The sequence below is a fragment of the Mobula birostris genome, chromosome 8, assembly GCF_030028105.1.
Source record: "Mobula birostris isolate sMobBir1 chromosome 8, sMobBir1.hap1, whole genome shotgun sequence".
NCBI lineage: Eukaryota > Metazoa > Chordata > Chondrichthyes > Myliobatiformes > Myliobatidae > Mobula > Mobula birostris.
In genome coordinates, this window is record NC_092377.1 from 115,724,983 (window position 1) to 115,737,560 (window position 12,578).

The window sequence follows — 12,578 nt, forward strand, 5'->3', positions numbered from 1 at the left end:
ATATCTGTTCTTAATGTAGATTATAGAATATTTACCTCCATTATGGCCAAATGATTAGAAAAGTTTCTACCCACACTGATACATAATGATCAGACAGGTTTTATACAACAACGCCAAACACAAGACAATATACGAAGGACACTTCACATATACAAAAAAGTAAAATCGAAGCAATAATGATAAGCGTGGACGCTGAAAAGGCATTTGATTCGGTTAATTGGAATTTTCTTTACAGAGTTTTATATAGATTTGGTTTCCATGACACAATTATTAAAATTATACAGGCACCAAATGACAACCCTACTGCTAGGATTAAAATCAATGGATAATTATCAAATAGTTTTACCCTAGAAAGGGGCACGAGACAGGGTGTGCATGGTCACCGTTATTCTTCGCATTATATCTGGAACCATTAGCTCAATACATCAGACAAAATGAAGATATCAGAGGAATTACTATTAAAGGGACAGAGCATAAATTGGCCTGTTACGCATATGACATTTTGATCTGTCTGGGTCAACCAACATACTCTTTTACCTACGTTTGTAAATTGATGCAATCCTTTGAACAATATGGTCAATTATCAGAATACAAGATCAACATATATAAAACTATATCAACATAGTCATGCTTGACTAATCTTCTGGAATTTTTTGAGAATGTGACTATGAAAATGGACATGGGAAAGCCAGTGGATGTAGTGTACCTGGACTTTCAGAAAGCCTTTGATAAGGTCCCACATAGGAGGTTAGTGTGCAAAATTAGAGCAAATGGTATTGGGGGTAGGGTACTGACATGGATAGAACATTGGTTGGCAGACAGGAGACAAAGAGTACAGATTAATGGGTCCTTTTCAGAATGGCAGGCAGTGACTAGCGGGGTACTGTGATGTTCTGTACTGGGACCGCAGCTATTTACAATATACATTAATGATTTAGATGAAGGGATTAAAGGTAACATTAGCAAATTTGCAGATGACACAAAGCTGGGTGGCAGTGTGAAATGTGAGGAGGATGTTATGAGAATGCAGGGTGACTTGGACAGATTGGGTGAGTGGGCAGAGGCATGGCAGATGCAGTTTAATGTGGATGAATGTGAGGTTATCCACTTTGGTGGCAAGAACAGGAAGGCAGACTACTATCTGAATGGTGTCAAGTTAGGAAAAGGGGAAGTACAACGAGATCTGAGTGTCTTGTTCATCAGTCACTGAAAGTAAGCATGCAGGTACAGCAGGCAGTGAAGAAAGCTAATGGCATGCTGGCCTTCATGACAAGGGGAATTGAGTATAGGAGCAAAGAGGACCTTCTGCAGTTGTACAGGGCCCTGGTGAGACCACACCTGGAATATTGCGTACAGTTTTGGTCTCCAAATTTGAGGAAGGACATTCTAGCTATTGAAGGAGTGCAAGGTAGGTTCACGAGGTTAATTCCCGGGATGGCGGGACTGTCATATGTTGGAAGATTGGAAGATTGGAGCGATTGGGGTTGTATACACTGGAATTTAGAAAGATGAGAGGGGATCTGATTGAAACATATAAGATTATTAAGGGATTGGACACGCTAGAGGCAGGAAACATGTTCCCGATGTTGGGGTAGTCCAAAACCAGAGGCCACAGTTTAAGAACAAGGGGTAGACAATTTAGAACGGAGTTGAGGAAAAACTTTTTCACACAGAGGGTTGTGGTTCTTGTGGAATGCTCTGCCTCAGAAGGCAGTGGAGGCCAATTCTCTGGATTCTTTCAAAAAAAGAGTTAGATAGAGCTCTTAAAGATAGCGGAGTGAAGGGATATAGGGAGAAGGCAGGAAAAGGGTACTGATTGTTGATGAGAAGCCATGATCACAGTGAATGGTGGTGCTGGCTCAAAGGGCTAAATGGCCTACTCCTGCACCTATTGTCTACTGTCTAAAACCCAATTACTTTCCTATAACTATAGCCCATCAAGAGAAATTGAAAGTAGATATCCCTGGGCATGGAAAACAGTGTCTTTCAAATATTTGGGCATCATTATGTCAAAAGATTTGTCAAAATTATCAGAATGCAATTATCAGCCTATATATAAAAAAAATTAGGGAAGATATAACAAGATGGAACTTAATTCCTTTTTTTAGTCTCAGTTCAAGGATTGAATCTATTAAAATGAATATACTGCCCAGACTATTATATCTCTTTCAGACCCTACCAATAGAGATTAATCAGAACCAATTCAATGAATGGAACAAAATGTTATCAAGATAATTATGACAAGGTAAAAGGCCTAGAGTTCATCTCAAAACTCTGCAATTAACCAAGGAAAAGGGGGGATGGGGCCTACCTTCTCTTAGAGGTTATTATTTTGCAGCACAGTTAAGAGCTGTGATATGTTGGTGCAACCCATCATATGACGCTCAATGGAAAAACATTGAGGAGGGGATACTTCCCATTCCTATACAGACAATTTTCACTGATAACAACCTTCAAAGGTACATAAATACTTTTGATAATCTATGGGTGAAATGGACTCTTAAAATATGGAAAACTATTATAAAAGAATATAAACTAGAGGGAGATATTGCAATACGTAAATGGTGTGCATATGACTCAGATTTTACGCCGAATAAACTGGATGCTAGATTTAAGGTCTGGACAGCTAAAGGAATAACAGCTATTTGCAATATAATGAAAGAAGGAACACTGTTCAGTTTTGAAATGTTTAAAGAGAAACACTTACTAGAAAAACAAAACTTTTATCGGTATCTACAGATGCAACAGTATGTTACTAGGAGGGTTAAAAATGTAACCAAGGCAAGTACATGCTTGATAGAGCTATTTAGAAAAGCATATAATTCAGAAAACGGTAGGAGAATCATTTCAAGCGTGTAAACGGGTTTGTCAATTCTTAAAACACATTTGACTTCATACATTAAAACAAATTGGGAGAAGGAAGGAGGGATAATTATATCTGAGAAAGAATGGACAATAATACGGAGGTATCAATGGAAGTGTACCAGTTCACAGAAATGGAGGGAGTTCGGGTGGAAAAACTTGATAAGATATTTTATTACACCCTCTCAGAAATCCCATTATGATAATAACCTCCCTGTTTGCTGGAGAAATTGTGGAAATCAAAATGGAAACCATTATCATATTTTCTGGGAATGCCCCATTATCAAAGACTATTGGAGTGGGATACGCCATGCCCTAGAAGACATCTTTAAATATGAAATACCCTTAGAAAGTAAGACCATATATTTTGGGTATATACCGCAAGAATAGTTGAAAAGAGATAAATATTTAATGAATATACTGCTGGTGGCTGGTAAAAAGACTCTTACCAGGAAATGGTTATCACAGGAGAGCCCAACTTTAAACGCATGGATGGAAATTACAATGGACATTTACAAAATGGAGAAGATAACAGCATCTGTTAATCATAACTTGGAACAATTTGATTCATACTGGGAAAAATGGTTTAACTACATAACACCTCATAGGCCTGATTTTATTCTCACAAATCAATGAATATGTTGTAAAAAAAAAATCACTCCCTACTTGTGTTCTCCTTTTGCTTGTTCTTCTATTCCTCTCTTTCCTGTAGGTGTATATCTCAGATAAATATTATGTGGAGATTTGTGGCAAATATGATTATATGACATACTGTATATGTACAATATCTGAAATACAACTTATGGAAATGTTTGTTTGATGATGAACTTCAACAAAAAAATAAATTACACAAAAAAAGAGAATGGCGCCATAAACAAAACACATCCAGTGAGTGGCAGTTCAGTGGGCAAAAATGCCTTGTTAATGAGAGAGGTCATAAGAGAATGGCCAGATTGGTTTAAGCTGTTAGAAGGCAATAGTAACTCGAATAACAACACTTTACAATAGTGGTGTGCAGAAGAGCATCTCTGAACGCAGAACATGTCTAACTTTGAAGTGGATGGACTGCAGCAGCAAAAGATCATAAACACACTGAAATATACTTAATGGCCACTTTAGGTACTTCTTGTACCTAATAAAGTGGCCACTGAGTGTATGACTCTAAGACTGTGTGGTTGGTGAGTAAGAAAAGGCACTAGCTAAGACAACAGGTGCATTGTTATGAGCATTGTAGGTAGCTGCAGCTAATTATTTTTATAGATAACACACTGAAAATCTGGCAGAGTAGTGTCAGTATCTCAAATCAACACATTCTGTGGCCCCTCTTTTCCTGAAGGAGGTGTGGCAGGACTGAATTCTTTCCAGTTCTTCCTGGACACAGAGTAGGGAAATGAAATTCACAAATGACACAGTAGGAGAACTCTTGCACTCTGAATACTTAATCCTCCTTACTCACACACCTTGTTCAGTAGTTCTCCAAATAATGTTGGTTTATTTTACTGAACGCCATTTTATTCTGGCAGTTGAGTTTGATAGGGCTGAAGGCAGATTTTGCAAAATGATTTAACCAAAGCACAATCAGGAAAATCAGATCAAATAAACAGGAAGATGACTAAATTCAAGCAATTTAAGAGTAGGTTATGAGAAATGATAATTTATGTAAGGCAGGGTGGAATCACGATCAGTGCATTTCAGTGCATATTTTGCACTGTGGAAACTGAATAAGCCAAGAAGATCACAAACCATTGGCTTTTTTTTTTAGTTTTTTTTTCCAGCAATATTGACAACTGGAAGCTAGTTGTTTACAAGGAGTCAATTCCATACTTCATGTTTCATGGAGCTACCTGTATTTGACCTATTGAGGCTACACTGGTTCCTAGAACAATCTCACTCACTACTCATTTTCTTGTGTCCGGCGGGATTGGTGGACATATGAGAGGTGCTTCACAGCACTCAGTTAACCTAACCAGCACATCTTTGGGATGCAGGAGGAAACTGAAGCAACCAAACGATCAAAGAAAGAAGATGCAAACACACATAGATAGCACTGGGTATCAGCATCGAATCTGAGTCACGGGAGCTCAGACAGCATCTTTGTGAACGCGCCACAAAAATGAGCAGACTCCAAATTCTCCAGCTACTTACTCTGATCAATCAAATGTTCTTTTCCTCTTCCAGACGGTAAAACATTCAGTAACCAATCATTTCCTCACCTTTCAGTTGCCTTGTTGGCTGCACAATCATCTCCCAGTAGTTCTATGTAGGTGTGTACATCTTGGATAAGTCTAAATGAAAACAAAAACAGAAATCATAACTCAAATCCAGTGAAGAGCAATGAGAAATTTACTACAGGTAAAAAGCAAACAGAGAACAGGAAGTTTTAAACTTTCTGTTTGATTATTCATTTATTACCAGTTTACTTTGGGATAGAGCACGGAGCAGGCTTATCAAGTCGTGCCACCAGCAACCCACCAATTTATCCCAGCCACCCGCCGATCTAACCCCAGCAACCCACCGATTTATCCCAGCCACCCACTGATTTAACCCCAGCAACCCGCCGATTCAACCCCAGCCACCCACTGATTTAACCCCAGCAACCTGATGATTTAACCCCAGCCACCCGCCAATTTAACCCCAGCAACCCGCCGATTTAACCCCAGCCTAACCAAAGCACAATTTACTATGGCCAATTAACCTACTTTGTGCATCTTTGGAACATGGGGGAAAAATAGAGCAGCCGGAGAAATGCTCATGGGGAGGACGTACAAACTCCCTATAGAGAACGCTATACTGCCATGGGGGTTAGTGCAACATTATTAATATTGTTTTATAATTATTATAAATATGTAAAACACATCTGATTATAGTTTAAATTTATCTTTCAAGCTGGTTAGTAATTAACCAGAAAGAACTTAAACTTTGCAAAATAAGACACACATAGCACATAATTTGAAATTGATTTTAACATTGAGAGAATAAGTTGCTTAAAACTTTACTATAATTTCTCACTTTACCTTTGATCCTTCCTAAAAATGGGTCCAAATAAACAAGCTTCCACAAAGAGATCCACATGGTTTTCAGCACTCATGAAAGAATCCTGGTGGGAATCACTGGTGGCAGAACCAGAAGGCAACCAGATTTGACAGCAATGAGTAATTAACACATTGAAGACTCCAGTTTTGGTTTCTGAAATTTTAAGCAATTTGCTTATAATCTACAAAAGGAAAGAAAGGTTGAAATTACATTTCTGCAGTTTGTTTCGTGAATTCAGTCCCCAAAACAGTGCAGTGCTGTTAGTGTTATAATGCGGGTAACAGAGATCAAGAGTAAGGCACAGAGAGCACAATGATACATGATGGTATAAAGTTACTTCAACCAAGTTAAAGGATAAATGTTAGAGAACTAGCAAACTTTGCTACTTTCCATCGAATGGTGTGATGGGAATTTTAACACAGACCAAGGAGGACAGACTGTGCCACAATTTTAATTTCTCAACTTATAGGGAATGGAATTTCAGATTAATTATGTAACACACGCAAAATACTAGAGGAACTCAGCAGGCCAGACAGCATCATTGGAGGGGAGTAAACAGCTGATGATTCAGGTCAAGAACCTCTTCAAAAGAGGAAAATTCTTCCCCCTTCCTTTCCAGTCCTGATGAAGGGTCCTGGCCTGCAATGTCAGCTCTTTAAAGTTCAGAAGTTCAAATGTAAATTTATTATCAGAGTACATACGTGTCACCACATACAACCCTGAGATACTTTTTCTGCGGGCAAACTTAGCAAATCTATAAAACGGTAACTGTTAACAGGATCAATGAAAAACAAACAATGTGCAAATGCAAATAAAAATAAATAACAAGTGCATGAAATAACAAGATAAAGGGTTCTAAGACCATCGATTGTGGGAACACCAGAAATAGAATGAATGTTGTTATCTCCTTCTGTTCAAGAGCCTGATGGTTGAGGGGTAGTAACTGTTCCTGAACCTGGTGGTGAGAGTCCTGAGGAACTTGTACCTTCTGCCTGATGGCAACAGCAAAAAAAGAGCATGGCCTGGGTGGTGAGGATCTTTGATGATGGATGCTACTTTTCTGCAGCAACGTTTCATGTAGATGTGCTCAATGGTTGGGAGGGCTTTACCTGTACTGTACTGGGCTAAATCCACCACCTTTTGTAGGATTTTCCATTCAAAGCCATTGGTGCTCCCATACCAGGCCATAATGCAGCCAGTCAGTACACTTTCCACAACACTTCTATATAAGTTTGACAAAGTTTTTGATGACATGCTGAATCTCTGCAGACTCCTGGGGAAGTAGAGGCACTGTCGTGCTTTCTTTGCAATAATATTTATATGATGAGTCGAGATAGTCACACCCAGGAACTTAAAGTTAGTGACCCTCTCCACCTCTGGTCCTCTGATGCCCACTGGCTCATGGACCTCTGGTTTCTCTTTCCAGAAGGCTACAATCAGTTCCTTGGGTGACATTGAGTGAGTGGTTGTTGTTATTACACCACTCAGCCAAATTTTCAATCTCCCTCCTGCATGCTGATTCATCACCTTTGATAAAGCCCACAATAGTGGTATTGTTAGCAAACTTGTATGTGGTGTTGGAGCTATACATAGCCACACAGTCATAGGTATAAAGTGAGCAGTGCAGAGGGCTAAGTGCATGTCCCTGTGGTGCCCCTGTTTTGATGGAGATAGTGGAGGAGGTGTGTTTACCAATCCAAACTGACAGGGGTCGACACATGAGGAAATCCAGGATCCAGTTGCACAAGGGAGTATAGAGGCCCAGGCTTTAGAGATTTCTGATTATTTTTGTGGAGATGATAGTATTAAATGCTGTAATCGATAAAGAGCATCCTAATGTATGCACCTTTGCTGTCCAGATGTTCCAGGGTTGTGTGAAGAACCAATGAGATGGCATCTGCTGGACCACCAGCCTCTCAAAACACTTCATCACTGCAGATGTAAGTGCCACTGGGCGACAATCATTGAGGCAGGTTACCCCACTCTTCTTGGGCACTGGTATGATTGAAGCCTGCTTGAAGCGGTTGGATAACACACATTGCTGAAGTGAGAGATTGAAGATATCCGTGAATACACCAGTCAGTTGGTTAGCACAGGTGCTCAGTACTCAGCCAGGTATTCTATCCAGACTGGATTCTCTCTCTTGAAGGCAAGGAAATCATGTCATCTTCAGAAACTGAGACCAAAGGATCATCGGGAGACATGGGAGTGTGCAATGGTTCCTCCCTGTTCTGGTGGTCAAAGTGAGCATAAAAGACATTGAGCTCATCTGGAAGCAACCTTGTAGCATTCGTGATCTCCATTCTTGATCTGGCCCTCAGCAAATTCCAGATTGTTTGGTTCATCCAGGGCTTCTGATTGGGGTAAACACTGAATGACAATGTAAGGACACACTCATCTACAGCCATTTTAATAAAGTCTACTCCTCTCCATAGATGCTGCCTGTTCTTCATGGTTTCTTCATAATAAAATTTCTTGATTTGCAATACTCAGACGACCTGCTTAAGCAAACAAGTGCATACACATCAAATGCAGGGCTAAAGTTATCAGGAGAGGTTGGGTACATTTCCCGGGGAGTAAAGGATGCTGAGATGTGACATGATAGAGATATATACACAAATGAGATGCACAGATAGGGTACATATCGAGTATCTATTTCCCAATAGTCGGGAGCTAAAACTAGCGGCCATAGGTTTGAAGTGAGGGGGAGGAAGCCGAAAGAGAATCAGAATAGTTGGCATCCTCAATGAGTTGACAGAGGGAAGAAAAGTAGCAACCTTTCAGAGGTGTTTGGGGTCAGACACTCGAATGAGCAGGGCATAGAAGTACAGTGGATTGGGGACACCTTGGACCTGGTACATATTGACTCAATTAAGCGACTGCCCCAATTAGCTGAGGTTTCAAGGAAATAGTTAAAAAGGTATAAAAAAGACAAGCTACTGAGTAACAAATTATGTATTTAAATTAAATACATAAAAATCAGAACATATCAACAATACCAGTGGTTGTCCATCATATCCGATGATTTCAGGAAACCTGTGCAGGCAAGTTTTTAACATGGAAAACCTGGTTCACTGGAGCAGTTCTACTCTCTCGAGTTTGGAAGTTCAGATCCAGTGGTACGAAGAGCAGTCACAAATGGGGTCTTTCCTGCATACAATGGATGACCATGACTCCTTCTGTGTCTCGTCATGCCCTTCACTCTCCATATAACATTGCAGAACAACCACCCTGACCGTTGGATCTCACTGTAGATCACATCGGCACAATCTGCCAGAGCTGACTTTGCATGCTCGGGCAGGTATGTCCCTATTTCACCAGGAAGTGAGCTCTGCTGGCTACCTTCACCTGATACAGCCTGCCTGTCGAAGCGGGGTGCCGGGCTGTGAACTGCGGTCGCATGCAAACAGCCTTTTCACTCTCAGCATGGTTGATATCGGACCACCGGAAAATGATGCTGGAGAGATAGTAATGGGCAGACAATAAAAGCCCAAGCAACCGACATTAGTTAAAAACTGTTCAGCAACAGTTTCCTGTCCCAATTAACAAAGGGATTCTCAGCTATTTTCTCAACTAGGTTTTCTTAAGAGTTGCTCCAAATAAGTGGCTGCACCGATTACACAAAGACTCAATTAACTGGAGTCCACTATCTATGGAATTAATGCAAACAAGTGGGATGACTATAGATAGGCATATGGTTGGCACTGATGCAGTGGGACTAATGTTTCTGTGCTGTTCAACTCAATGATTGAGAAGGAGAAGCTAAAGTCAGATGTATCAGTATAACAGTGGAGTAAAGGGAATTACGTTTGTACATAGCCATGAGAGAGGAGTTGGCAAGAACTGATTGGAAGAAAACACTAGCAGGGATGATGGTAGAGACAATGGCTGGAATTTCTGGAGCAATTTGGAAGGCACAGGATATATACATCCCAAAGAGGAGGATGTATTTTAAAGGGAAGATGACATAACCATGGCCAACATAAAAGCCAAACAGAAAGCATGTAATAGAGCTAAAATTAGCAGGAGGTTAGAGGATTAGGAAGCTTTGAAAAACCAACAGAAGATAACTAAAAAGGTCATTAGGAAAGTAAAGATAAAATATGAGAGTAAGCTAGCCAGTAATATCAAAGAGGATCTCAAAAGTTTTTTCATATATGTGTAGTGTAAAAGAGGAGTGAGAGTGGATATTGGACCGCTGGAAAATGATACTGGAGAGGTAGTAATGTGGGGACAACAAAATGGTGGACAAGCTGAATAAGTATTTCATGTCAGTCTTCACAGTGGAAGACACTAGCAGTATAGTGGAAGTTCCAGGTGTCAGGGGTCATGAAGTGTTTGATGTTACCATAACTAGAAAGTAGTATTTGAAGTTATCATAACTAGAAAGATATGGTTAACACGAGGGGGCACAGTTTTAAGATGCTTGGAAGTAGGTACAGAGGAGATGTCAGGGGTAAGTTCTTTACACAGAGAGTGGTGAGTACATGGAATGGGCTGCCAGCGATGGTGGTGGAGGCAGATACAATAGGGTCTTTTAAGAGACTTCTGGATAGGTACATAGAGCTTAGAAAAATAGAGGGCTGCGGGTAACCCTAGGTAATTTCTAAAGTAAGTACATCTTCGGCACAGTATTGTGGACCGAAAGGCCTGTATTGTGCTGTAGGTTTTCTATGTTTCTCTGAAAGTTCTTGGGAGACACAGGTCTGAAGGTAGAAAAGTCACCTGGACCTGATGGTGTACACCCTAGGGTTCTGAAATGACTCCAAGATTGAACAGCTTGTCATATGAAGAACGTTTGATGGCTCTGAGCCTGTATCCACTGGAATTCAGAAGAATGAAGGGTGATCACATTCAAATCTATTGAATGGTGAAAGGCCTTGATAGAGTGGATGTGGAGAGGATGTTTCCTATGGAGGGACAGTCTAAGACCAGAGGACACAGCCTCAGAATAGAGGGCTGTCTTTTAAAAAACAGAGACGAGCAGGAATTTCTTTACCCAGAGAGTGGTGAACCTGTGGAATTCTTTGCCACAGGCAGCTGTGGAGGCCAAGTCCTTATGTACAGGTGCCCCCCACTTTTTGAATGTTCGCTTTACAAAAGCTCGCTGTTACAAAAGGCCTACATTAGTTACCCGTTTTCGCTAACAGAAGGTGTTTTCATTGTTATAAAAAAAAGCAGTGTGCGAAAAAAGCAGCGCCTGCCCCAAGCAGCCAAGCTCCTCCCCCGGAACTGCATTCTAGCCGGCATTGCTTAAACACGTGCCTGTGAGCAGCCGTTAGCAAGATGAGTTCTAAGGTAACAGAAAAGCCTAAAAGAGCTCATAAGGGTGTTACACTTAGCATAAAACTAGACATAATTAACCGTTTCGATCGTGGTGAACGAGGTAAGGACAAAGTGAGTTTGGCTTGTGGAAGTTGACGAAGATGACGTTGAAGAGGGTTTGGCATCCCAAGACCAAGACTGATAGATGAAGAGCTGATGCAATTGGAAGAGGAAAGGATAACAATTTAAACCGAATGCAGTAGCGAACAGACCGTAAGTGAAGTCGTCCAGGAACTGAACATGAAGATGAACTGCCTGCCCTGATGGAAACAGACGACGATGAGATGACACCCCAGTGTCCCACCACCCCAACCCCCGGGCCGCGGACCGATATACTGCCGCAGAGAATGCAGCAGTAGCCAGGACGCACCCAGCACATCTTTAAGAAAAAAGCCAAAATAAACAAGCTAATTAATTAGGTGCCACCCGGCACACAAACATCGGCCCAGATGAGAGGCGATTGCTGATTGTGTCGCCTCTAACCTGGGCCGACATTTATGTGCCGGGTGGCACTTAATTAATTAGCTTGTTTATTTCGGCTTTTTTCTTAAAGATGTGCCGGGTGTATTCCGGCTACCGCTGCATTCCTCGCGGATCAGTATCGGTTCGGTGCCTGGAGGTTGGGGACCACTGCACCACCCCAACCTCCGACGACTCAGCCTAACACACCATCACCAGTGTGCTCTGCGCTGTCTTCCAGATTCCCATAAGTGATACTACACTGTAGATACATTATATTATTTCTACTTTATATAGGTTGTGTATTTTTATGTGTTATTTGGTATGACTTGGCAGCTTCATAGCTTAAAGGTTACTGGAGAGTGTGTTTCTGCCGAGAGCACTTGCTTGAGATTTTCGCTATGGAGAACAGTGCAGCAATGATTGTGGAAAAGTATTTCTACTTTATATAGGCTGCATATTTATCATATCATTCTTGCTTTTACTATATGTTACTGTTATTTTAGGTTTTATGTGTTATTTGACATGATTGGTAGGTTATTTTTTGGGTTTGCGAACGCTCACAAATTTTTTCCATATAAATAAATGGTAATTGCTTCTTCGCTTTACGACATTCCAGCTTACGAACCATTTCATAGGAACGCTCTACCTTCGGATGGCCGGGGAAACCTGTATATTTAAGGCAGAGGTTGACAGATTCTTGATTGGTCAGGGCATGAAGGGATACGGGGAGAAGGCAGGAGATTGGAACTGAGAGGAATATTGGATCAGCCATGATGAAATGGCGGAGCAGACTCGATGGGCCAATTGCTCCTATATCTTATGCCCTTATGATTCTAAAAGTGTCTTCAACCTGAAATGTTAACTCTGTAACCTAGTTTTTAGATGCTGCCTTACAT

General features: G+C 40.9%; 1 protein-coding gene across 2 annotated transcripts in view; it reads right to left on the reverse strand.

Moving 5' to 3' along the window:
- LOC140201612 (probable methyltransferase TARBP1) overlaps positions 1-12,578 on the reverse strand; it is a 398,438-nt gene that overhangs the window by 195,587 nt on the left and 190,273 nt on the right. For both annotated transcript variants that reach the window (XM_072265981.1, XM_072265979.1), the window contains 2 exons: positions 5,877-6,076; positions 5,076-5,147 (listed from right to left, as the gene is read on the reverse strand). In XM_072265981.1, the coding sequence (XP_072122082.1) occupies positions 5,076-5,147; positions 5,877-6,076 (272 nt within the window). The remainder of the gene's footprint in view (positions 1-5,075; positions 5,148-5,876; positions 6,077-12,578) is intronic.